The 25,865-nt window shown below is 54.1% G+C and overlaps 2 protein-coding genes across 2 annotated transcripts; one reads left to right on the top strand and one right to left on the bottom strand.

Annotated features, from left to right (window-relative positions):
* Positions 1–8,479: 8,479 nt before the first annotated feature.
* Positions 8,480–11,927, bottom strand: LOC141915855 (uncharacterized). The gene has a single exon (XM_074807739.1). It carries the CDS (start codon positions 11,537–11,539, stop codon positions 10,355–10,357), a length of 1,185 nt encoding a protein of 394 aa, XP_074663840.1. The 5' UTR covers positions 11,540–11,927; the 3' UTR covers positions 8,480–10,354.
* A 1,093-nt stretch (positions 11,928–13,020) lies between these two features.
* On the top strand, positions 13,021–23,364 carry LOC141915852 (antigen WC1.1-like). Its single transcript, XM_074807736.1, has 15 exons — positions 13,021–13,143; positions 14,123–14,437; positions 16,525–16,833; positions 17,063–17,377; positions 17,943–18,269; positions 18,356–18,670; positions 19,022–19,336; positions 19,810–19,872; positions 19,950–20,264; positions 20,681–20,716; positions 21,002–21,139; positions 21,858–21,971; positions 22,402–22,485; positions 22,695–22,829; positions 23,058–23,364. The coding sequence occupies exons 1-15, from the start codon at positions 13,050–13,052 to the stop codon at positions 23,204–23,206; spliced, it is 3,024 nt and encodes a 1,007-aa protein (XP_074663837.1). The 5' UTR covers positions 13,021–13,049; the 3' UTR covers positions 23,207–23,364.
* Positions 23,365–25,865: the final 2,501 nt, after the last annotated feature.

Genomic DNA, 25,865 nt, shown 5'->3' with positions numbered 1-25,865 from the left:
CAGGGATGGGAACTCCACTACCTCCCTGGGCAGCCCATTCCAATGCCTGACTACTCGTTCTATAAGGAAATTCTTCCTAATATCTAGTCTAAATTCCCTGGTGCAATTTGAGGCCATTACCTCTTGTCCTATCACTTGTTACTTGGTTAAAGAGGCTCATCCCCAGCTCTCTGCAACCTCCTTTCAGGTAGCTGTAGAGGGCAACGAGGTCTCCCCTCAGTCTCCTCTTCTCCAGACTAAACAACCCCAGTTCCCTCAGTCGCTCCTCGTATGACATGTGCTCCAGACTCTTCACCAGCTTCGTTGCCGTTCTCTGGACACGCTCAAGTGATTCAATGTCCTTTTTGTAGGGAGGGCCCCAAAACTGAACACAGTCATCAAGGGGCAGCCTCGCCAGTGCCAAGTACATGGGCAAGATCACTTCCTTGTCCCTGCTGGCCACACTATTTCTGACACAAGCCAGGATATCATTGGCCTTCTTGGCCACCTGGGCAGACTACTGGCTCATGTTCAGCCAGCTGTCATTCAACCCCCCCAGGTCCCTCTCTGACTGGCAGCTCTCCAGCCACTCCTCCCCAAGCCTGTAGCGCTGCTGGGGGTTGTTGTGGCCCAAGGGCAGCACCCGGCATTTGGCCTTATTGAAACTCATGCAGTTGGCCTTAGCCCATCGCTCCAGCCTGTCCAGGTCTCTCTGCAGAGCCTCCCTACCCTCGAGCAGATCAACACTCCCACCCAACTTGGTGTCGTCTGCAAACTTACTGAGGGTGCACTCGATCCCCTTGTCCAGATCATCAATAAAGATGTTAAACAGGAATGGCCTTAAAACGAAGCCCTGGGGGACACCACTTGTGACCGGCCTCCAACTGGATTTAACTCCGTTCACCACAACTCTTTGGGCCCGGCCATCCAGCCAGCTTTTTTACCCAGCGAAGCGTGTGCCCATCCAAGCCTCGAGCAGCCAGTTTTGCCAGGAGAATGCTGTGGGAAATGGTGTCAAAGGCCTTTCTGAAGTCAAGGTAAACAACATCCACAGCCTTTCCCTCATCCAATAAGCAGGTCGCCCTGTCGTAGAAGGAGATCAGGTTTGTCAGGCAGGACCTGCCTTTCATAAACCCATGCTGACTGGGCCTGATCCCCTGGTTGTCCATTATATGACTTTTAATGGCACTCAAGATGAGCTGCTCCATGACCTTCCCTGGCACCGAGGTCAGACTGACAGGTCTATAGTTTCCCGGATCCTCCTTTCTGCCTTTCTTGTAGATGGGTGTCACATTGGCCACCCTCCAGTCCGTTGGGACCTCCCCAGTTAGCCATGATTTCAGGTAGATCATGGAAAGCGGCTCGGTGAGCACATCTGCCAACTCTTTCAGCACCCTTGGGTGTAACCCATCCGGTCCCACAGACTTGTGTGCATCCAAGTGGTGTAGCAGGTCTCTGACCACCTCCTCTTCAACTGTGCTGACCTCAATCTGCTTTTTGAGCTTTCTGTAATGACACTCGATAACCACTTAGTCCAAGAAAGTTCAGTAAGCTCACAGTCCATTCTTTACATTCTTCTCTTTTCTCTGTAGCTATTAAGATATCATCTACATATTGAAAAAGGATGCCATTACCTGCAGGCCTTTCCCAAAGTTCTAGTTCTCTTGCTAATTGGTTTCCAAAAATTGTAGGGCTATTTTTAAATCCCTGGGGTAACACTGTCCAGTAAGTTGAGTTTTACGGTTTTATGCTCTGAATTGGTGTTTTCCCATTCAAAGGCAAACAGATGGTGGCTTTCAGGGGCCAAGGTGAGACCAAAGAATGCATCTTTTAAATCCAATGCTGTAAACTATTCCTATGTTTCTTTGAGGCTAGTTACTAAGCTGTATGGATTTGCTACTACTGGGTATAGATCTTCCACAATTCTGTTAACTGCCCTTAAGTCTTGTACTATTCTATATTTCCCATCCAGCTTCTTTATCAGTAAAATTGGGTATTAAATTCTGATTCAAACCAAATTTTAAGAATCTTCCAATTATGTTTTTTTATACCTCTCTGGTCTTCCAATCTTAAAGGATACTGTTTCATTTTAATTGCACCAGAACCAGGTGTTAATTCCACTTTCACTGGCATAGTATTTTTGGCCTTACCAGGAGTTTCAGAGGCCCATACTCCTGGATACACTTGATCTAATATTTTGCCAAGTTCTGGGGTACCCTCAGTTTGTCTTTCCATTTGAATCATAGCTAAACTTAAAATTTTAATTAGTTGATTATTTTTACTCTGAGTTCTGTTTTATCCTTTTCAAAAATTATCTGTGCCTCTAATTGCTCTAATAAGTCCCGTCCCAGTAAGGATTTTGGAGATTCTGGTAAATAAAGTAATTTGTGAATTCCCATTTGTTTTCCAATCTTAAATTCAATTGACTGTAAAAAGAAAGCCTTCTTTTGCTGGCTAGTAGCTCCTATTACAGTTACAAAATTGTGACCTACAGGTATTAGTTCCTGATTTAATACAGAATATGAGGCACCCATATCTATAAGAAATTCTATCTCCTCATTCTGATTCTTTAGCTTCAATTTAACCAGTGGATCCGCTCGGGTAGATTCCCCAGGTCCCTGTCATTCCATTTCAGCAATCACTTCAGGCTTTACTTTTCTCAGTTTCGGACAGTCCTTTTTCCAATGCCCGCTTTCTCCACAATAAGCACACTGATCTGGTCTCAGTGTTGTTTGGAAACTTCGAGTTCCCACAGGAGGTCCTCCTTTACCTCTGCATCCAGGGAGTCTCTGAGGGCCCGCACTTCGTTCTAATGCTGCAATTGTTGTTATGGATATTGTTCTATTTAATTTTCTCTTATCACTGTTTTCTCTATTTCTGTATACCCTCCAGGCTTCTTCAATTAACTTCTCCAAATCCCACGCTTCAGGCTCTTTTAGTTTCTGGAGTTTTCTCCTAATATCTTCCGATGATTGGCCCAAAACCAATGATACCAATTGTTGCTGCCCTACATCAGATGAGGGGCCTAAGGCAGTATATTTACGCATTGCCAATTGTAATTTGTCTAAGAATTCTGTAGGGGTTTCAGTTTGCCCCTGCTTTACAGTATAAAGTGCTGACCAATTTATAGCCTTTGGGATTGCATTCTCCAATCCAAATTTTATCCAATCTGGATATCGCTTTAACATGCGATAATCCATATTATCATTTGGATCCCAATTCGGGTCAGTCAGGGGAACATACTGATCAACTCCCCCTACCAGCATTCCAGCTGTAATCTGAGCCTGCACTTGGGTTTGGGCAGTTTTTAAAACCAGCTATTTCTCATTTTCAGTCATTGCATCTAACATTATGTCTATATCTTTCCAGTCTGGGTTTTGATTTTTAATTATTAATTCAAATCTGTTGGCAATCTTCAGTGGATCATCTCTATACCCTTTAACCACTTCCTTCCAAGCATCCAAGTCTCCCATATTAAAGAGGACTTTAACTGGTCCTGTTTTACTACGAGTTCGGGCAGTGATTGGGGTTGATCTTTCCACTAGTGGCCCTGCCCCAGCGTCATTTTCCTCATCTGGAAATCCTGCAGGCAATATAGGAGGTGGCAGTACATAATCCTCCATCCTTTCTTCAGCTCCCCAGTCCTTCACTTTTAGACATCTTTCTCCAATACTACATGCTGAACAACATCGCTTCAATTTTCCCTGTTCCCTCTTTTTATTCTTTTCTAATGCCAAAACAAGGGGATCTTGAGGGGCCAAATTTCTACCACACTCTTTTTGCCACTCAGGATGATTTCTTAAGGTGAAAAACATATCAGCATATACCACCTCATCCCATTTATCATTTCTTCTGAGGAATAGCATCAATTGCAATAAAGTATCATAGGAATACTGTAGGAGTCGAGGTCCCCTACTTTACCAGTCTGCAGAAGTCCAGACATGTCTGGGCTGGGGGAACCTCAAGAAGGTGGGGAGGACACAGACAAGCTGGAACGTGCCCCACAGCTATGGCCCCTCCCAGGACACCACTAAGGGGCTCTCAGCGCCACCCCTGTAACATCCAAAGAAGAGATCGATCCTGCCAACTGGACTGGAAGGTCCCCAGCAGCCCAGCCCTGCCGGACGGCCAGGCAGGGTAGACTGGGGCAGACTCTGAGCTCTTCTAGGTGCTGCAAGGCACAGGCAACACTGTCTGCAAATGGGGAAAACCAGGACAAAATGCCAACTTCAGAAGAATATGTGCATGGGGACAATAGAGAAAAGACCCAGAGGGGATTCCAAAAAAGACCACGCGAACCAGAGGAACTCACCAGTTAGCCCATGAACCACAAACTGGATTTTGAGGTGCCAAACAGAGGGGTAGGGTGCTGGTGGGGAACTCCCTTTCCCCATGGCTGTGGGGGGTCTCACAGCTACCTGTAAGACCACTGTGGGGTGCAGGCTGGTGCTACATAAATTTTCTTGTCTTTAGGTTGATAACCTGACTGAATGTTTCCAAAGGCTCTGGCTGACTGAGTGAGGGGAGAAGTCAAGCGTGTGCTGGGACTTGTCCAAGTATGCTTGAGCCACACCAGCCAAACCCAGTGTGCTGTGCATGTGTCATGTCAAGGGATGGGGAAGGGGGTGGTGGTGGTGGATGTAAATGTATTGAATACGGTAGGAGCTGAGCAGGATGCACATGGTATGGAATAAGGGGTGGGGATTGCACTGGGTCTGGCTGGGATGGAGTTAATTTTCTTCTCAGCAGCCCCTATGGTGCTGTGCTTTGCCATGGTGGCCAAAACAGCTTTGATAACACCCCAACACTGTAGCTGTTGCTGAGCAGTGCTTGCACAGTGTCAAGGTCTTCACTATTTCTCCCTCTGCGCTGACAAGCAGGAGGCTGGTGGTAGCAAGGGTCTGGGAGGGGACAAAACCAGGACAGCTGACCCCCAAGTGACCAAATCAATACACCACACCATATGACGTCACGAACAGCAATAAAACTGGGGGAGTGGGGGGTGTTCTTCAAAGTATCCTTTGCTCAGAGTCTGGCCGGGGATCAATCTCCTGCTCTGAGTCATTGCTGCTCTGCTTACTCGGCTGTTTTTATCTCAGCCCATGAGATTGTTTCCCTCACTTTTCTCCTTCCACTTCCCACCATAATCCCGCTGCTGGGGAGTGAGCAAGTGACTGGGTGGGGGCTGCCACACAGGGTTACCCAGCACACAAGCACAGAGCAACTAGGTTGGTATGTGCTTGTGAGGCCACTGGTGCCTTAGTAGATCACAGGCTGGGAGCTAGTACATGGCTTGTGTAAGTGCTTGTGAGATTGCTGGTGCCTGAGTAGCTGATAGACCGAGCGCATGCACATGACTTGTGTCAGAGCTTGTGAGGTCACTTGTGCCTTCTTATCTCATAGGCGAGCAGATAACAAGTGGAGGGATGTGTGGTGGTCAGGTCACTGATGTCCAAGGTAGCTGATAGGCAAGAGGGAGCCAAATGCATTGGGTATGTACTTGTGATGTCACTCTTGGCTGAATAGCTGATTGCCCAGGACCAGGTGCATGGCCTCTACAGGTGCATGTGACGTCACCAGAGGCCGAATATGTCAACAGCGAGAACATGGCAAGAGGTGTATATGCACTTGTGAGGTCACTGGTGCCTGAGTAGCTGACAGGGCAGGAGCAGGCATCTGACATTGTACTGGTTTTGGCTGGTGTAGAATTAACTTTGTATTTAGCGAAATAGTGAGCGAGGGACTGTGTGGGGCTGAGCTGCTGGCTGGGGTTAAACCATGACAAGTACATGTAGGTTGTTTTGAGGTCACTGTTGCCTGAGTAGCTGATAGGGCAGGAGCAGGCCCATGGCTTGTGTCTGTGCTAATGAGGTCACTCACGCCTGAGTAGCTCATAGGCCTGGAGTAGGCCCACGGCATGTGTAGGTGCTTATAATGTCCCTGCTGCCTGAGCAGCTGATAGGGCAGGAGCAGGCCCGTAGTTTGTGTCGGTGGGTTTGAGGTCATTGGTGTCTGAACAGCCGATAGGCCAGCAGCAGGACAATATCAGAGGTAGATGCTATGACATCACCTGTGTCTGAGTAGCAGATAGGGCAGGAGCATGCCCATGGCTGTGTGTGAGCTTGTGATGTCACTGGTGCCTGAGCAGCTGATAGGGCAGGATCTGGCCCATAGCTTGTGTAGGTGCTTCTGATGTCACCTAAATGATCTTTAGACCGTGCCCAAATATGGCTTTTTGGAAGAACCATTGCCAGCAGAAGTCCATACACCACACACACGTGTGACAGTGTGACTCGTGCACACAAGCAGTGGCAGCAGGAGGGTGTGAGGTCACTGTCAGTGTAACTCATGAGCAAACAGTGGTGGCCATAGGAGGGTGTGAGGTCACGTCACCGATGGCACCCTGTGGCCATGGGGCTCAGTGCAGAGCAGCCGTGTGCATCAGAGGGGCATTGTGGTGGCCAGGAGCTGCCCGGCCCCGTGTCTGCAAGGCTGAAGGAGCAGCCCCTGCAGCCCTGGCTGGAGCTGTTGGGGTAGGGGGAGTTTGAGGGTACCAGAGGGATGTGCCTGGGCTTGGTGCCAGGAGGAAACCACAGACTTCCTGCCCAGGCTCTGCGGGGGGAGCACAGGGAGCGCTGCGAGGTCACGTGGGCTGTGGTTTGTGCACCTGCAGGCTGCAGCTCCCGAGCCACCCGTGGGGAATAACGGCCCCTCAATGACATGCTGAGAGTCAGGGATATGTCTGAGCTGTGTGTCTGCTGCCAGGACAGGGCCATGTCCCAGCTCCAGCTCCATCTCATTGGAAGGGACCTTCCGTGGGGCTCTCCAGGGAGGGACGGGTGAGTCAGCGCTCCTGGGATGGGGCTCTGGCCTGGGATAAGGCCCCTTCCCAGCTGATGCTCTCAGCACAAAGGGTCTGAAGCAGGGGCAGGGGCTGTTCCCTTCCTGACACAGCGCCCGGTGCAGTCCCAGCCCTGTTGTTCCCATGGCATGGGGATGGCTGGACACTCGCATGTTGGGCTCTTGGTTGTGCCCAGTATAGGAGATGCTCAGTGCTCCTGGTCCACACAGCAGGGTTCAAGGCATGAAAAACCCATTTCTCCCACTACAACTGACCCTGTCCTGTGACACCCCACCGCCACAGTGACGTGACACCTGCAGCGGAGCCATCCCTCATATATGGTCATGAATGGCACTGGAGAAGTTCATTGGAGGGCTGGGCTGTGTCGGAGGGGAGATAGGTTCCGATAATGTCTAAAAAGGGGCTGCTGCTTTGATTGGCTCTTCCTGTAGCTGGGCTGGCATCAGCAGAGATATATTGCCCTCCCGTCGTCATTGTCCCCATGTCCCGATCCAATATCGGGGCGGGTTCTTAAACGATCCCAAGAGCGAGATTAAGACGCAAACGAGGTCAGATGCTGTATAACCTTGTAAACTTTATTTGCTATAACAATTAGTACTAGCGATAGGACAGAGAGGAAAAGAAGGGGAAAGTCAGAAACCCTAAGCAAGAAAGACGGTAGGTATGCAGCTAATTACCACCACCACCAGGGATCCAGCGATGTTCCGGTGGCTCGGACTCGGTGCGGGTGGTGGTGCTCCAAGCTCCGCTGAGGTCCTGGCCCCACGTAGCAGGTGTTGAAGAGGGGAGCACCCTGGGAGGAGTACACAGTCCTTTTATTGTCCCAGTCCCCTCGATCTTTTCCAAGGAGTCCGCCCATTTCGTGCCAGCCTGCACGTCTCACCCCGATCATGGGGCTCCTGGTCTCATGGTCCCCCATGCGCAGATGCCCAGGCGCTGGTCATGCTGGCTGGCGCATCTCCCACATCCAGATTTAGCTTCGGGCGGATGCTGTGGTTTTGTCTGGGACCCTTCGTCTCCTTCAGGGCGTACTCCTCCATGGCAACGGGGTGCTGGGGCCAGGAAATGGTGGTGGTGCTACAGCAATGTTGAGACAAAAGTCCAACACAGTTCCTTACACCACCCCGTGGCTCAACATTGCTGTCTTCGTGGTGGCAATAAAGATAACAGTACAGAGAGAGAGAGAGAAAGACCAGAAAAGTGCAAAATACAATAGCAAACACGATGTCCAGCAGATTTTCCTTCCATAAACATGTCTTTAACAATATTTTTAACAGGTATAAGCATTTTTACTAACAAACATATCATTAATGACAAATATAAACATTTTTAACTGACAAACATATAACCAATAACATCTTTTAACAGATATATCATGCTTACAACTAACCACTTTTATAGAGCCAAAGCATCTTATGAACTAATTTTAAGGCTCCGAAGAATTGACAGAAGAACGTAATGGCAGTTTACATGATTGACATTTACAGGGACAAAAAAGGAGAATTAGCATAACAATTAGGATAGTGATTAAGAAAGCAAAGATTACAACGTGAATCAAAATCAAATCTGATACATCTTCCATCTTTGCCCGCGGTTTTAACCAAAATACCACAAAATGTTTGAGACCTGGCCGTCCACACCGTCCGCTGCAGTTGGGATCAGCATGCGCAGCAGGAAAAAATTCCTTTCCCTGCCCCCTTTCTCCCACTGCGCATGCGCCATTAGGGCCTAGAAACTTCTTTCCCAAACTTAAAGGTAAATAAACAACACTATCCATAACAACATTAACAACATTCTAAATAAACTTATAAAAAGATAACAGTAACAGTATTGATTAACAGGTTTTTAACTAAACGAAGTTAAAGCGCTGTCTCAGCCAGGGCCGGGAAATGCGTCCTTGGTTCTATCCCAACCCGGACCGAGGAATGCGATCTTGGTTCCATTTCAAACTGGACCGAGGAATGAGCTCTCGGCTCCTTCTCAGACCGGACCGAGGAATGTGCCCTTGGTCCCGTCTTAGGGCGGACCGAGGGATGTGCTCTCGGTCCTTGGCGGCGGGGAGGGGAAGGAGATGATTGTTTACATGAGACAGCACAACTACAAGACGGTTTACATGGACACTTACCGGACGAAAACATACAAAACGCAAGAGTAAATACAGCAATAGCCAACAAAGTAAGAGCCAAAAAATCAAGTATTAAAAGGGCATACATTCTGATTGTTATCACAAGCTGCAACGCCAAAAAAACGAATGGTGGTCGGACTTGCCTGAGCCGGGGACCTGCCAAAATGGATGCCCTCAATCCAGAGCGCATGTGCTGTTTAGGCCTAAAAACATCTATCCTAAGATTAAGGTTTAAATGATTGATACAGCTACAGGTTTCGGTTGGCGAACAATACGAATCTGCTTTACACCATCAGGTGAGACAGTAGATATAAATTGCATGTTAGAGACAACACGTTGGACTAACTGAATAAAGCAAGGAATAACACACGGCAAAAACATCAAGGCGGCAAATGCACATATGAGATAAAATAGAAGCTGCTTTACCCATGGTGCTCTGGGTAGCCACGACCATAGATCACCACTCCAACCATTCCATGTTTGAACGGGGACATGAGCTAGTTTCCTAATGTCTGTGGTCAGCTGAAGGACTACTTCACCTACATCGGCTATTTCCAGACAACAATTAGAAACATTTAGTTTTCCACACACTCCTCCCTCTTCAGCTAGTAGGTGGTCTAAAACCATGCGATGTTGAAGGATTGCAGTGTGCATTTGTTGAGATTGTTGAGTTCAAGGTCTATATTAGTAATAATTTCTAGGACTGCTTGTAGTCGAATTATTATCGGTTCATTGGGATTCCAAGTGGCAGACCCATAATGCTCAATAATTCTTTTAGGGGGCCACTCATTTTCCCCCCACTTTTGAGTTTCACCTATTTTAAACTCAACAGATCGCTGGTTGCGGACAATCCTTTTGTTCCCTAACTTATCATATAATTTTATTCCCACCTGAGGTAGTGGGTTGTTATACCACCCCGTGACTGGAGTGGTGGCCTACAATAGGGGTCATAATAATCAAAGCCTGGGAATAAAGCCCATTCACAAACACTTTCCCCGACTCGTACTCCTCTCTCTTTTTGTCCATTTAAGGCAACAAGTACCTTTTCCAGGAAAGTGGAGTTGCCAGGGATCAGCATCCTCAGTCCAGTATGGACTGTATTGAAATTGCTGACCCACCATTCTTGGTTAGCACTTAGAGAGCCAGAGCTTCCTCCGGAACCAAGGGAGGGGAGAACGGTCGCCCAAAACAGTTTCGACGATGGTACACAACACATCCTACAAATATTAATAAGGCAACAAACATCAATACTATACAAAGGGTCAAAAACCACATAAGAATCCCCCGACGTGACTCAGTATATCGTTCTCCGGGGGAGGTTTGACCTGCGAGAGAAAAGGAAAGAAAAATCTTCTCGGTTCCTTTTGAGAACCGGAGGTGAGTTATAATCAGAAAGATGGAATAATCCACCTTGTATTAATTTTGTGCTCCTTTCTATAAGCATCTTTGGCCTTCCAGGTGTACTTATTAAGGGGTGTGTCCAACACCAGCGGCACTGTGCCCACTGTAGGAAGTGCGGCCAAGACAGGTTGTCCTGGAAAATGAGATGGATTGCTGGGAGTGGAGGTGTAACAGCTGCGAGCTGTCCTCCAGGCCGGGCAGGAGGCAACTGACCTCGCCATCCTCTTTAGGGACCTGGAGACCTTGTGCAGTGACACCCGCCAGTTCTGCACAAGTTGTTCTAATTTTTGGGTTGGGAGTCCGTCCATCAAGTCACGGGGAATGCCTTTCTGAAGCCCTAGTTGCCACAGTCCCTGTCGAGTTAGGGGTCTCTCTCTCCCAGAATTCCAACATCGGGGTGATCCCAAGCCTTGGCCCTTCCTCATGGATGATTGTCGCCCATTCATTTGCTCCACAGCCCGTACGACCTTGGTTTCAGTTCTTTGGGACGATCCACCAACGGGGCCATATTTTCTCCCAAAATTAATCAATTCCTGGGCTACCTCTCCCCATGTCCATACTTTCCTCCCTGGCTGTCGGTGGTCAGGGGTCACTATCCCCTCCAGAGCAGCCGTCATTCTTTCCGCATTGGGGGTGTTTTGAATCTTCCCTTGCAACTGAATGCCAATGGGTTTCAGGGAGTCAGGAAGTCCTCGTATCAGGGGAGTCATCCTCTCTGGGTCCACAGGCATCATCATCGGGGAGCCCTGGTTAGGCTTGAGCTCCCGATCATACATCATCTGCAGGCAGGCTGCCTTCTGCACACTTTCCACTAACTGATCCACTGTACCTGTTATGGCAAGGGGATCCCCCCTCTCCAAGGGGTTCAGCCCTCCAGCCCAGTACGCAACTCTCTGAGTCAATGACCATGGGGCTCGGCGGTCGCCGGTCCTTAAAAACACACCCGGACCCCAATATCCTTCTGCTTCTTTCTCTGACAATAAAATTCCATCCCCTCCTGACAACGACACTCTCCACACATACTCTGTCTCTGATTCTTTTGCAGTCCTTGCAAAATCCTTTTTCAGCTTTGCCAATTCAGTTGATGTAAATGGGACTTCTTTGGTGATAACCTGAGGACGGTTATCTCTATCGTCCTCGTACACATACTCTGTTTTAACCAGCGGATACATATGGGGGGGGCTTTCTACGGCTTCTTTTGCCTTTTGCAAATCCTCTTGCGGATAAATTTGCCGTATCCCCTTCTCCAGAAGCTTCACCTCCGCCTCCGCCAGTGTATCCGCCTCCGCCAAGAGTTGTTCCCTCAACTCATTCTTTAATATTATATTTTGCTCCCTTTCCTCCTCTAGTAATTCTTTGGTTTCTCTCAATTGGTTCTGCAGGGTCTGTACGGCCGTCTGCAGGGAGTCTATTACAATATCAGTTTGATACAACTTCTGCTTTTTCTCTTCCACCGCAGCTGCCAGACTCGCTCCTAACACTGCACAAATAAAACCTTTGCCCTTGCCAGACCTGACTTTTGCATCTTTCTGCAAAGCAACAATCCTATCAGTGACAGCCTGTAAGTTGTACCAATTCCCTCAGGCCCAATCCATTCCAGGTACCGAAGGTTTTGATTTATATTTCTCTAACAATTTAAACAAAGTTTCCTTCCCTATGTTGGGTACTTCCTCTTTTGAGGGGTTTTCTAAAACAAGGTTCATTTTTCTCCAAAGCAAAACAACAACTCCTCAGTTACAGAATATTACACAATGTCAAATTTCCCCTGTTCACTCTCAGGAGGCCAAATCTGAATTTAACACAAAAGCAATACAAAGGGGACTATCGTCCTGAGAGGGCCACACCTGGATATGCAAGTACCCCCTGTTCAGTCTCAGGAGGTCACACCTTACTGTAACACAAAGGGGGTTATTTCATCCTGAGGGGTTTACATCTAACACAGCAAGATAGTACAGCACTCTCGTCTCAAGGGATCCTGTCCGTGACGCCAATTAAAAATGTCCCGATCCAATATCGGGGCGGGTTCTTAAACGATCCCAAGAGCGAGATTAAGACGCAAACGAGGTCAGATGCTGTATAACCTTGTAAACTTTATTTGCTATAACAATTAGTACTAGCGATAGGACAGAGAGGAAAAGAAGGGGAAAGTCAGAAACCCTAAGCAAGAAAGACGGTAGGTATGCAGCTAATTACCACCACCACCAGGGATCCAGCGATGTTCCGGTGGCTCGGACTCGGTGCGGGTGGTGGTGCTCCAAGCTCCGCTGAGGTCCTGGCCCCACGTAGCAGGTGTTGAAGAGGGGAGCACCCTGGGAGGAGTACACAGTCCTTTTATTGTCCCAGTCCCCTCGATCTTTTCCAAGGAGTCCGCCCATTTCGTGCCAGCCTGCACGTCTCACCCCGATCATGGGGCTCCTGGTCTCATGGTCCCCCATGCGCAGATGCCCAGGCGCTGGTCATGCTGGCTGGCGCATCTCCCACATCCAGATTTAGCTTCGGGCGGATGCTGTGGTTTTGTCTGGGACCCTTCGTCTCCTTCAGGGCGTACTCCTCCATGGCAACGGGGTGCTGGGGCCAGGAAATGGTGGTGGTGCTACAGCAATGTTGAGACAAAAGTCCAACACAGTTCCTTACACCCCACGAGTTCCCAGGAGCTGTGACAGGGAGTGTGGCACAGCAGGGATGTGCAGGCAGGGCAGGAGGCTCAGGATGGGCACAGAGGGACTCCTGTCCCCTCAGATGCTGTGGCTGCTCCTCTGGGTACAGCTGTGCAGGGGTAAGTGCCATCTCCCTTGTCCCACAGCACAGGGCCAACAGGTACCAGCGTGGTCATTGGGATCTATCAGGGAATGGGGATTCTTTGCAGGTGCCACTGAGAGGAGGGGCAGAAGGTGCTCAAGTCCCTGGACCCTGTGCCCACCTGGGTGGGAGAGAGTATCATCTCCTTCTCCAGCTGCTGCTGTTTAGGGCAGCCTGTGCATGGCTGCAATCAGAGACACCCTGTGCTGGGGTACCTTTTGGGACCCTCTGTTCCCTAGCAGTGAGCCTCTGGAGCTGGTGGTGGACTAGTGGGTGATGGAAGCACTCAGAGATCCCTACAGGGCACTGCCAATCTCTCGGGTACCCTGAAGGGTTTGTGTGCTGTTCCCTGCCCCCTTGTTCTAGGGATCCCTGACCCCACAGGGACAGTTTGTACCCCACCGAGGGAAGGGGACCGGAGCATCTATTGTAGGGGGACATCTTGCCTGGGGGTCTGGCCCAGTGCAGGGAAAGGGCTGACACCAGGGGTGAGGAGGGGATGTGGGTGCGGGGACATTCTGGATCCTCTCAGTGGGGACAAGGAAAGCCCTGGGCTTGGGGGTGGGTTTGGATGGTGCTGGGGCAGGCAGTTTGCATGGGAAGCTGCAGGCCTGGGCACATGGGGCTGTTCAGGGGGTGCTGGGGAGGAGAAGGTGCCGAGTGCAAGGCTGGGCAGTGTGTGGGTGGCCATGGGCAAGAGGGCGGTAGCCATTGGGCTGTGAAAAGATGCCTTGTGTGGTGGGATGGCAAATGACTGAGCAAGTTTACATCTGGGAACCCACAGCATTGCACAGCCCATGAGGATAGAAGGGTCCCCTGAAGTGCCCTGGGGACAGCCTGGAGGGGAGTGGGCTCCCACCCTGGTACCTCTCACTCTACCCTGACAGGGAGTTCCTTGAGAGCGACAGTGCTGGGGCTTGGTGCTCTCCTGACCCAGTTCATGTTGGTGTTTGAAGGTGCTGTGGAGGTGAGGCTGGCAGATGGCGGCAGTCGCTGCGCTGGGAGAGTCGAGGTGAAACAACAAGGCCAGTGGGGGACCGTGTGCAGTGACTCTTGGGACATGACTGATGCAGCAGTGGTTTGTAAGCAGCTGGGCTGTGGGTCTGCTGTTCGAGCTCCTCAGTATGGACACTTTGGGGAAGGATCTGGCCCCATTTGGATGGATGATGTTGGCTGTAAAGGCACCGAATCTGCCCTGTCTGACTGCACGCACAGCGGATGGGGTAAACATAACTGTTATCATTCTGAGGACGCTGGAGTGATGTGTTCAGGTAAGGGGACAAGCTATTCTCCATCTCTGGGGTTGGGATTGTGGAAGGAACCTGGCTGTGCCCTCAGGGATCAACCGTCAGGCACCAGAGCATTGCCCAATGTGGCTGGTCACACTGCTGAGCTGGCACTGTCATTACTGGTGTCCCCAGTCCCTGGGGAAAGGCCAGTGGGAACCTGCCCAGGGTTGCCCTTACCGTGCCTGGCCCCTGAGTTGCGCAGATGAACCCTCCATCTCTGCCCTGCACTGTCTGTTGATTCCCATCTTTCTCCTCCTGTTCACCCAGGACCTGTCTATCGGTGCTGAGGGCAAGGTGCCCCCATGCCAGAGGCACCACAAGTGACTCATGTGGCCACCCACAGTCCTGGCCAAGGGCATGAGATGGATAGCTGCTGTTGGGTTGTGCCTCCAAGTAGACACGTGTCCCTTGACTGAAGCAAAGGGGTTGCTTGTAGAGGAGAAGCACTGGGCTTGGGCAGAAGAGCAGGGTGGCACGTGGCACCTCGTTCCTCTCCCAGGTCACCCCATGAGAGCCTGAGCATGGGGACATGGCCCCGTCCAGGCAGTGCTGACCTGCTGCCCAGCCTCTCCTGCCTGCCCCAACCCCTGGCTGCTCGGTGCCACGGGGGATTTGTCAGCACTTACTGTCTCTGCTCTGTGCCTGCCCTTGCACCGGGAGCTCGTGTAAGCCCAGGGCTGCTCTTCTGTCCACTCTCCTGCCTTCTGCCCAGCCATGGGCAGGGACATGCATGCCCAGCAGTGCACTCTGGCTGAGGCTGAGAACCTCTTTCCTGGGTGGGCACCTGAGCAGTACATCCTCACTGTACTTTTGCCCTGTGACACGTTCTATATCCCAGCAGTGCCCCAACAGCTCAAGACCCCTGTGGAAACAAGGTGGGCTTCTCGTGCCACCAAGGGGTTCCTCACGCCTGACCCTGAGCTCAGTGGGACAGAGGAAGCTGCACCACCCAACAGTGCCTGTGCCCTTTTCCCTCAACCCCAAGAGCTTTGGGTGTGACAGTGCCCAGGGACCAGTACTGGGTAGCCCAAGTTCTCTGGGGCAGCAGCAGTTTCTCTGAGAGATTCCTGTGGCTGTGGCTGTTGGTAGAGAAGCAAGCCCAGAAGTTCTGTGCCGATTTCCGAGGAGCAGCAGGCTGGGGCTGATGTGTTTTTGCCATCAGCACCCCCTGAGAGCAGCTGGGGATGTCGTAGGGCTTTTTGCCTGTGGCCACCTTGGAGATCAGTCAGGGTATTGCCAGAGGGCTGTGGGAACTCTCAGGGGTCTTTGGTTGCTCCAGAATCTCTCCAGCTGCTCTAAGGGGACAGCCCCTCCTGAGGACATATAGTGATCCATGAGGAGGACCTTTGGAAAACTGTCTGTGACTTAAACTTTGGTCCCAAAGGCACCCACATGGTTTGCACGGTGTGCTGTGGGTCTGTCACAGACACATAAGCTTGAGTGCCTGTTGTGCTTTGAACTCAGCTGGCAAGCAATCACTACGTGGCCAGACTTTCACCTCCCCCTCCCCTCTCCCCGGTGAAATAGTGGAGACACAAAAAGAAGAAAATTCGTAGGTTGAGTAAAAAAAAAGATTTACTAAAAGTAACAAGAAAACATCAGTAATAGTAGTGAGTCCAAAGACGTGTAAAATGCAGCAGTGGCTTACCGAGCACGGCGATAGGTATGCAGCCCACCCCCCAGCAGTAATCTGACTGCACCAGAAAATCCCGCAAAACCGCATAGAGCGCACTAGAGAGAGCCCTCATCCGCCTATATACCCTGAGCGTGACGTCACATGGTATGAAATACTCCAATGATTGATCGGGATCCAGCCCTCTAGCTGTTCTCCCTCTCAGCCCAAGGGAATATAAATCTATCCTGGCCAAAACCCGGAATGTGCTGTGACGGTGTAGCGAAGGGGTGCAAGGGAGCCTGGATGTGTTTGTGTCACCAACACTCCCCCAGCAGCTTCCTCTGGGATGTGCAATGGGTGAATTGGTCACGGCTTGCTCAGAGGTGATGTGGGATGTGGGCATGTAACTGCCAGAGGGCTCTGGGAACTCCCAACTGTTTTGAGTTTTTTGCAGGATTTGTCCGTCTGGTGGAAGGGAGGAGCCGCTGCTCAGGACATGTGCAGATCCATGACGGGGGCCAGTGGAAAACTGTCTGCGCTTCCCACTTTGGTCCCAAAGCTGCTGACGTGCTCTGCAGGGAGTTGCAGTGTGGCGCAGCCCTGCCTGTCCCTGGAGGAAGTCCCTTTGGAGAAGGGGTGGGTCCCATCTGGGATGGAGAGCTGCAGTGTGTGGGGAATGAATCCCTCCTCGCCTCCTGCCCCAAGGGGTCGCCCAAGGACCAGCCCTGCACCCACGCAAACAGCGCTGTTGTCACCTGCACACGTAAGGACACAGGGAGGGGTGTTGAACACTGGGGCTGTGGTGGGGACTGGGTAACAGAGCAAGGGCCGTGCTGGGCCGGGGGTGAGGGCAGGAGGGGTGGATGGGGTTGTCTGCAGCATGAAAATAATGCAGGAGGAAAACAAGGGCATGTTGTCCCTCTGGCCTCTCTGCCAGCTACAGAGGGTACAAGAGCACCAATCCACCCTCATTCCTCCTCCTCTCTCCACAGAGTACACAGGGTTCAGGCTGGTGAATGGCAGCACAGTGTGTGCAGGGAGGGTGGAGGTCCAGGTGCTGGGGACGTGGGGGACCCTCTGTGCGTCCCGCTGGGATCTCTCGGATGCCCACGTTCTCTGTTGGCAACTCAACTGCGGGTTTGCTGAGTCCATTCCTGGAGGAGAGCATTTTGGGAGAGAGACTGGCCCTGTCTGGAGAGACCCATTCCACTGTGACGGGACTGAAGCCCACCTGCAGCAGTGCCCAGTGACCACCCTGGGGGCCTCACTGTGCTCCCAAGGGAACACTGCTGCTGTCATTTGCTCAGGTGAGTGCCAGAAGAATGTGCATTCAATCCATTTGTCATTTGTGTACAACATGGCCACCCAGGGCAGAGCTCCCGTGGCCATACCAGGCTGACTTTCTCCCTGGAGAAACCCTGCCTTCCCCAGGAGCCATCTGGAGGGCTTTCCCTGCTCAGAGTGAGCGCTCCACTTTGGGACAGCTGAGGACTGAACGGAGGCAGGCATATGGCCCTAGGGCAGTGGCTTAGGCCCCAGTGCCACCGCCAGGCCTGGGCTCCTCTGTTCTCGTACTGTGCAAGTAGCTTGAGACAGGGCTGCAGGGCTCTGTCCCATCCCTCTGGCTGCAGACACCCACATCCCATCCCCACAGAGCCTCATCCCACCACCCAGCAGGAGCTGCCTGGGTGCCCCCAGCAGCAGCAGACCTGGGTGTGAGCTGCAGAGAGGGCCCAGGCTTTACCCTCACTTCTCCTCAGCACAAGGCTCAATCTTGTCCAGTTTGGTGGGGAAATCCCCCCTTGCCCCCCTCCCTGAAGGGTGCCATGCTCCCGGTGCCACCCATGGCTGTGGCATCTCTGCTCTCCCCAGGCTCAGTCAGCTTTGGATCCCTGCGGCTGGTGGGCGGAGGGAGCCGCTGCGATGGACGAGTGGAGATCTTCCAGGATGGGGCATGGGGCAGAGTCCTGGATGACCAGTGGGACGTGCAGGAGGCCAGCGTGGTGTGCCGGCAGCTGCGGTGTGGGGAGGCCAGGACAGCCTACAACCCCCCAAAGCCTGAGCGAGGGACAGGCCCAGTGGGGCTGCGAGGGGTGCGGTGCGCAGGGCATGAGGCCAACCTGAGTCTCTGCAACACCTCCCTGCCTGAGACCACGCTGACGGCAGGGGTTGTGGAGGACGTGGGAGTCATTTGTGGGGGTGAGTGGCACTGTGCAGGCTCCCCAGGTGATGGTCTGTGCAGGCAGGCAGTCCCTGGCAGCAACTGGGGATTGTACCCACTGCAGGGAGTCGGTGGCTCCGGCTGGTGAACGGGGCCGGGCGCTGCGCAGGGAGAGTGGAGATCTACTACCAGGGTATGTGGGGGACTGTCTGCGACGATGGCTGGGACCTGTCTGATGCTGCCGTCGTCTGCCACCAGCTGGGCTGCGGAGGGGCAGTGGAGGCAGCCGGCTCTGCTCGGTTCGGGGAAGGCTCCGGGCAGATCTGGCTGGATGGTGTGAACTGCTCCGGGGCTGAGGCTGCTCTCTGGGACTGCCCAGCTGGGCCCTGGGGGCAGCACAACTGCGGGCACAAAGAGGATGCGGGAGTCATCTGCTCAGGTCTGTGCCAGGAGCTGTGGTGGGAGCCTGGTTCCTGGGGAGGCCAGGACGTGGGGAGAGCCGGGTATGGCTGAGGCTGTCCCTGGCTGCCCCTGAGCTCCTGCCCGAGCACATCCTGTGGACACGCATACATGGGCACCCTCAGTCCCACTGGGGGTCCTGGGGAGCTCAGCCATCCCGGAGGGTTAGTGGGAAGGGCAGGGGTGTCTGTCCATCAGGGACTTCTCTCTGCCCCTGGGTGCAAAGGGGACATGTTGGCCCTGCCCAGCTGAGGGCCTGGGGATGCAGAGGTGTCCTAGCTCCCACAACCCCAGGGCAGCCTGTTCCCCCTTTGGGGTCTTTTCCTCCCAGAGTTCATGGACCTGAGGCTGGAGAACAGTGACGGCTGCTCTGGACGCCTGCAGGTTTTCTACAACGGGACATGGGGGAGCGTTTGCTCCAACTCGATGACTCTCAACACGGTGATGCTGGTGTGTAAGGAGCTGAGCTGTGGGGATGGAGGATCCCTGGAAAGACGCCAGCCCTCTGGTAGGGAGTCTGGCCCTGCCTGGCTGGATCGCGTGCAGTGTGGGGAGAGAAACAGCTCCTTCTGGCAGTGTCCCTCCACTCCCTGGAACCCACAGTCATGCCAAGACCTGCGAGAGGAGACCAACATCACCTGTAACGGTAACTCTGATCCTCCCGGGTACTCATGTCACCTCAGATCCTGCTCCCTGCTGGCCATAGCCAAGCACAGATAAAGAGCTTGGAGGGGCTTTTCCTTTCCATGTCAGACCCTTCTGCTGCCAGTGGCACAAACATGACCACAACCACACATGTCCAGCAGCAGTTGCAACCCAGGTTGCCAGCAGCGCCTGGGGGAGGCAGAGGCATCTCCAGGTGAGGTCTCAGAAGAGACTAGAGAGGTTTCAGAAGAGCCTCCCCTCCATAGACAAGCTACTGCTGCGCTGTGAACCAGGGAGCTCTTGGGGCTGAGCACTTGGGGTCCCCCCACAGTCCTGTGCGTGTCCCCTGGATGACTGCAGTTCAGTTGCTGCCATAACCAAGATGGTACAGGAAAGCACAAGCAGAGCTCAGCCCCGCTCTCGTCTGAATGGTCCTCCAAACCAGCCCCTTCACCACAGTGTTTCCTTCTTCAGGGGGACGCCCAGAAATGCCCCTGACCCCGTTGGCCCTGTGCCCCAACTCCACGAGCTGCACAGGTAAGGATTTTCCCCTCTGTGTCTGGCAGGGCTCTGCCTGCTGTCCTGGTGCCATGGGAGGTCTTTGCCTTCTCCAGCCAGGGAGAAGATTCGTGCCGTGGGCGGTGAGGACGAGTGCTCGGGCAGAGTGGAGGTCTGGCACCGTGGCTCCTGGGGGACGGTGTGTGACGACTCCTGGGACATACAGGATGCCGATGTAGCATGCAGGCAGCTGGGCTGTGGCCGTGCAGTGTCTGCCCTGCGTGAGGCTATGTTTGGGATGGGGATGGGCCCCATCTGGCTGGAGCAGGTGGAGTGCCAGGGGACGGAGTTATCCCTGCAGGACTGCTGGGCCCGGCCTGGGGACAGCGGTGCTTGCCGGCATAAGGAAGACGCTGCCGTGCGCTGCTCAGGTGAGTGACAGGGCTGGGATGCCTTGGTCAGGCATTGGCAGGGAGCTGGGGAAGACCTTCAGTCCACGAGGTCCTGACATGGCCCCGACCTCCCATAAGCAAGATGGTTCCTGCAGAGTACAGGAGGCTGGTGCCAGTCAGGGAGCAGCCTCGTTGAACTGGATGTCCTTTGGCCACTACCCATGGGGCCCTGCAGTCCCAGGGCTATCCCCGGTCTGCCTGTGCCTTCCTGCCTGCCTCCCAGAGCAGAGGTGCTGGGCCCAGGCCTGGCCTCCCTTTTGGGAACTACAGGAGGGGCTATTTGGGTTGGATATGTCAGGGACATCTATAGACACTCCATGGTGTGCTGGGGAGGAGGCTCCCCGCTCCCCGCATACCCAGTGTCTCAGTCCTGCTCTCTTTTTTCTCCTCTGCAGCTACACCCAGGATGGCAACATCCCCACCTCAAGCAGGTAAGTTGTCCTCCCCCTGGGGCTGGGTATCCTTGGAGCTGGGCTGTGACTCACAGATGGATGGAAGGGGCTCCTTGCTGGGGTGTGAAAGTCTCTGGAGGAGGCACTGGGGTGGTGGGAGGGTGTAAGGAAGAGTTGTCATTTCGTCAGCAAGGTGGAAGCTTCCCCAACACTCATTCCTGGGGCCCTCCAGCCTCTGCTGCCTTGTGTGATGGGGTCAGGACTGGTGCTGCCTCCACCTCTCCCAGGCCTGGTGCTGCCCCTTCCATTTTCTCTCCCCTGCAGTTCCCACCCGAGGCCGTCAGACCAGCAGCGGAAGAGTCTCAGTGCCCGTCATCATCTGCATCATCCTGGGGGCCCTTCTCTGCCTGCTCCTGGCCCTCTTGGCTGGGCAAGTGCTGAGCACCAGGGCTGCGCGCAGAGGTGGGTCCTTCCCCAGAGGTCACAGGGGGAGATACCTCCTGGAAGGACGGTGTGGTGTTGCAGGGGGGTGTCAGCGAGGGTTGTCAGTGAGAGGTACAGGCAGAGTGGGGACATGAGAATGTGTGCTGCCACCTTCACATGTGCTGCCCCACTGAGTGCCTGTCCGTGGGCCACCAGCAGCAAGGGCTGGAGAGAGCCCAGAGGTGGGGGGAGCTAGTGATGGGGCGAGGAGAGATATGGCAGAGTGGGGATGGCCAAGACTGGCAGTGCTCTAGGTAGTGCTGGAGAGGGCTCTGGGGCAAGGGAGATGCTAGGAGGAGTGCGGGGCAGCAGGGTCCATCACCGTGGTGTCAGGCCCCAAGCCTGTCCCTCAGCCCATGCCTGCCCACCCCCAGGACAGGGGCCTTACTATGGACCCGTGGGGCAGACAAGGGCAAGCTCCAGGTGCAGAGGAAATGTGGGAGCTGCTCCAGGGTGACATAAGGAGGGCATGATCCAGGGGCCAGAGGGGCATGAGCACTGTCTTCAAAGGGATGATGCAAGGGTGACGCTGCCCCAGAGGATCTCCACAGCGATGTTGCCCTCACGGGGGATGTGGCAGCCGTGCCTGGGCAGCACAGTGGGGCTGTGCTCTCAGAGCAGTCCTGGGCTGGCCCAAGGAACTGCTTTTGGGGAGCACAGTGTGATCCCATTGCCCCTTTGCTTGTCCCTGTGCCAGCCCTGCTTCTGTCCCCAGGCTCCAGGAGAGCTCAGGAGTCCTTCCTTGAGGCTGTGTATGAGGAGATTGGTTACAGCCCAGCTTTGGAGAAGCAGGCCAGGTTTGGTCACTCAGGTGGGTGTGGGTCCTCCCTGGAGGCACATCTGCAAGACCCTTTCCCCTGGCGCCAACCCAGAGCTGATCCCCTGATACGCCCCCAGTCCATGCTCCCTCTGGTGCTTGGAGCGTGGGGTCTGTGGGAGAGCATCCAGGTCCTGGGCCCAAGAGAGAAGCTTTCTCCCAGTCAGCTCTGACTGTCCCAGCTGGACAGCCCCTTTATTACTGCCCCTGCACCCCATGTGACACCCGAGGAGTGAGGGAAGGGGCTGTCCTAGGGCAGCTCTGGAGCACTTTTGGGACAGGGTTTGTCCTGGGGGAGCAGGGTGAATTCGCAGCCCTCCTCCCCATGCAGCCCCAGCTCTGTGGGTCCCTCTTCCCCAGCAGCGCTGACCATGAGCCAGGTCAGTGGGGCTTGCTCCATAACACCCACTGTGCTTCTCTCCAGGCTCCTCTTCAGAGCTGTCCCTGACCCAGCTGCAGCCCTACCCTGGGGTCAGCGAGGAGGAGGATGGTCTGGGATCAGCACCAGGTAATGGAGGCAGGAAGGGGTTGATCTCCCTGCAAACACATGATGGACAGAGGAGTCACTGAGTGTCACCATTGGAGATGGCGAGGACATGGGCATCTCCTGTGGTGCTGCCAACCCCAGTGACTCGGCCCTGTGTCCCTGCGCACCCTCCTGTCCTCTGCTCCGCAGGACGTATCTTCTCTCTGTCACCAGCTTCCCTCTCCTTTCAGATGTCCTTGTCCTGCCCAGAGATCACCCAGAAGATGGCTACGATGATGCCAGAGAGGTTTCTGATCCGGGGGAGGGAGAGTGGGAAATGCCCAGGATGCCAGAGGAGGGAGCAGGCCCCAGGGATGCACCCAGAGGTGAGAGGGAAAGACAGCACTGCCTGTTCCTAGGGTGCCATCCCTTGAGCCCCCCAAGTCACTACTGTACTGAGGCCCAAACCTCCTGGGAAGGGGGAACCTGCCCCAGGAGGTTTCCTTGAAAGGCCTGGAGGTGGGAGAAGGAACTGAATGTGGTGAGGAGCAGGGAGGATAGTGGAGTACAGACACCAAGAAGTGAACTGAAATGTCCGCCCTTGCTGCTTGCAGGGGTCACCCCATGCTCCCAGAGAAGTGCCGAGATCCCTGGAGCTGAAGGAGACACCTTGTCCCTGTCCCCGGGGAGCATGGGCTATGATGATGCCGAAGAAGTGTCTGTGGCACATCCCCATGAGGACACAACAGCTGTGACACTGTAGCATGGTGCACAACAGTCCCTGAGCCCCAGGCCAGGAGAGCCCATCCCTGCCCTGCAGCTGGGTGCAGCTGGGAGGGAGGAGAGGTCTGTGCAGCTGGGAGAGCCGTGAGCACTGGGGAACCGACTCGCTTGACCTATGGGCAGCAGAAATCACCTGGAGTTTCCTCTATTTTTATTCCCATTTTTATGCTGTGCATCCTTATTTGTTCTTATTAAAAGTCTCTGGGGGCTTTGACCCAGAGCATCTCCTTGCCTGCCAGGTGTCAGGGCATCATCCTGAGGCTGGTCAGGGGAGCAGAGAACAAAGACACAGTGGTAGGGAAGGGCTGTGTCTCAGGGACAGCAGACTCAGGGTCAGGCTGTTGGGCTGCGAGAGCCCATGGACCCTGGGGAATAATCTTAGTGACAGAAATATTTCCATCCTGCTGGCCACAGGCAGTTTCTAGTCAAAATGCCTCTATGGTAGGTCCCTTGATGTACCCCTGTGGGAGCACCCATCTCCTCACCTGGGGGTTCCAGCTGCTCTTTGCCCCAGGCCCTGCCTCGGCCACGCTGGTCCCACAGTGCAGAGGCCATGACAGAGCTGCCATGTCAGGGGAAGCCCTGGGCTTTTGGCTCATAGAAGTGAGCCTAAGGTGACCACAGGTCCCTGAACATCCCAGCCAGACCAGGGAGGATCGTGGCCTGTGGATTATCTCCCCCAGTACGTAGGAGGCAGCTCTACTCCCCAGTGCCCCAGCACAGAGTGCAGAGCCATTTTCTGGACACATGGGGCTGGGATTCCCTCTCCTCATGCTCTACCAGGACCCGTCTCCATGGGCTGTTCCTGCTGCTTTGCAGACCTGTGGCAGCCCTGGGCCCCCATCCTCCTCCTCCTGGACGAGCTCCTGGCCTGGAGAAGGCCCCATGCAGGCGGCTGCTCATGTGGGCACATTTCCATGGCAGTGGAAATTTTGCATCCCTCCAGTAAAACAGGTGCTGCTGAGAGCTGAGCCAGTGTCCCTTTCCCTCAGCTGGGGTTTCACCTGCCCCAGCGCCCATGGGCAGAGAATCCTCTCATGCAGGAGCCAGGCCGGGAGAAGGGTTTGACACCTGCGCAGGACCTGGCGCCCAAACTGACAAACTGCCCTCCCTGCTGCCGCTGGTGGGTCTCCACACCCTGCCAGCTCTTCTCCAACAGGCTTCTCTGCCACGGGCTGGAATGTGCGTTGGGTGTCTGTGGCAGGATTCCCTGTGGGGAGCAGCTGCAGCTCTGCAGCCCTGCAAACAGCAGGATCTGGCCCTGGAGCACAAGCGGGGAAGAGGCAGATGTTGGCAACATCCTCTCCTATTGCAGTGTTGCCCCATTCCCTGCTGGGAGCTCCTCCACCCCTGGGGTGACCCTGGGGGGAGCTGAGGGGAGCTGGGTGGAGATGAGGTTCACACATCCCTCTGCCCCACACCCGGAAGCCTTCTTGCTGGCAGCCCCCATGGGAGACCAGAGTTCCCAGGGCAAGACCCCCACGCTGATGGGTGACATACATGGGCATTGCAAACACAGCCTCCATCCCCTGCAAAACTCCCACTGGGATAAGCTCCAGCCCTGTGTCTCAGAGAAATAAGGTCTAAAAGTGAAGTAAAGAAGAAGAAGGAAGTGTTATCTTCTGGACACAAGATGGTGGACGCCTATGGGTGGTATGGACTCAAGGTGCCCCAAGTGGGGACTGTGGAGAAGAGCCCAGTGCCTGTTCCATGCCACCTCCCCACCAACTCTGCCCTCCCACAGGTATAATATCTCTCCCTTACTCTGGCAGCTGGTAGAGGTTTGCCTCTTCCTTCTTGGAGAAAGAAGCCCCAGGCCTGGGTATGCTGGAGGGGGCAACACCCCTGAGCAGAAGGAACCTCTTTCATGGCATTTGGGGACCTGAACAGTCTGGCCCTGACGGCTGGCTCCATTCTCTGCAGCCAAGCAGAATTGTCACTGTGCCCCAGAGTTGTGGGTGCTCCTGCAGCTTCTGAGGACCTACCTGAGGGGGGTCGCAGTGAGACCCCAGCCCTCAGCACTGCAGCCCCACACTGGGCAGAGCTCAGCTGTGGAAAGCCCATGGGAGACCAGCCTTATTTCTCTGAGTTTGGGCTCACCATGCCCAGGGTCTGGGCACCCTGAAGTGAAAGTCCATGCCTCACACCCCAATTTAGTTGCCAGTGTCTTGCTGGGGAAGCAGCCAAGGCACCATCTCCTGGCTATCGCCGCCTCTGCGTGGCTGTGGACAGACCTGTGCCTCTCCGATCCCACCAACACAGGTTGGACGGAGACACCAAACACCCCAGGAACAAGAAGTGGGCACCGGCCCTACCAGTTCCTTGGCAGGGCTGTGCCTGACCTCAGCCTCTCTGGGTTCCCTGAGCTGAGGCTCTGCTCAAACCAGTGGTGATGGTGGAAGGAGAAGGACCTAGAGACAGGGTTGGGGTAAGAAATGCCTCTGCTCCAGCTGGGAGTCCCACAGCCCTGCCAGGCTCATCCAGCTCTGACCCTGCTACCTGCTGGCACAGAGGAGGTTTCCCATGTGGTATGGGATCTCCGCCTGGAGAAAGGACAATCTCAGACCCTCACCCCTGGGAAGCCACCAGGTCAGTGTGTCCCTGGTCCCAAAGGACACCTGGGCTGGACCAGCACACTC

This window comes from Strix aluco, chromosome 27, assembly GCF_031877795.1.
Source record: "Strix aluco isolate bStrAlu1 chromosome 27, bStrAlu1.hap1, whole genome shotgun sequence".
In the NCBI taxonomy this organism is placed as follows: domain Eukaryota; kingdom Metazoa; phylum Chordata; class Aves; order Strigiformes; family Strigidae; genus Strix; species Strix aluco.
The sequence above is the reverse complement of the archived record's forward strand: the minus strand, read 5'-3'. Positions and strand labels throughout refer to the sequence as shown.

Bases quoted from the DNA above. Each gene is read 5' to 3' on its own strand.
- LOC141915855 (XM_074807739.1), bottom strand. From the start codon at position 11,539: ATGTATCCGCTGGTTAAAACAGAGTATGTGTACGAGGACGATAGAGAT.
- LOC141915852 (XM_074807736.1), top strand. From the start codon at position 13,050: ATGTGCAGGCAGGGCAGGAGGCTCAGGATGGGCACAGAGGGACTCCTG. The intron at 18,671-19,021 runs GTCTGTGCCAGG...TTTTCCTCCCAG, and splicing joins TGCGGGAGTCATCTGCTCAG to AGTTCATGGACCTGAGGCTG. The intron at 22,830-23,057 runs GTGAGAGGGAAA...TGCTGCTTGCAG, and splicing joins CCCCAGGGATGCACCCAGAG to GGGTCACCCCATGCTCCCAG.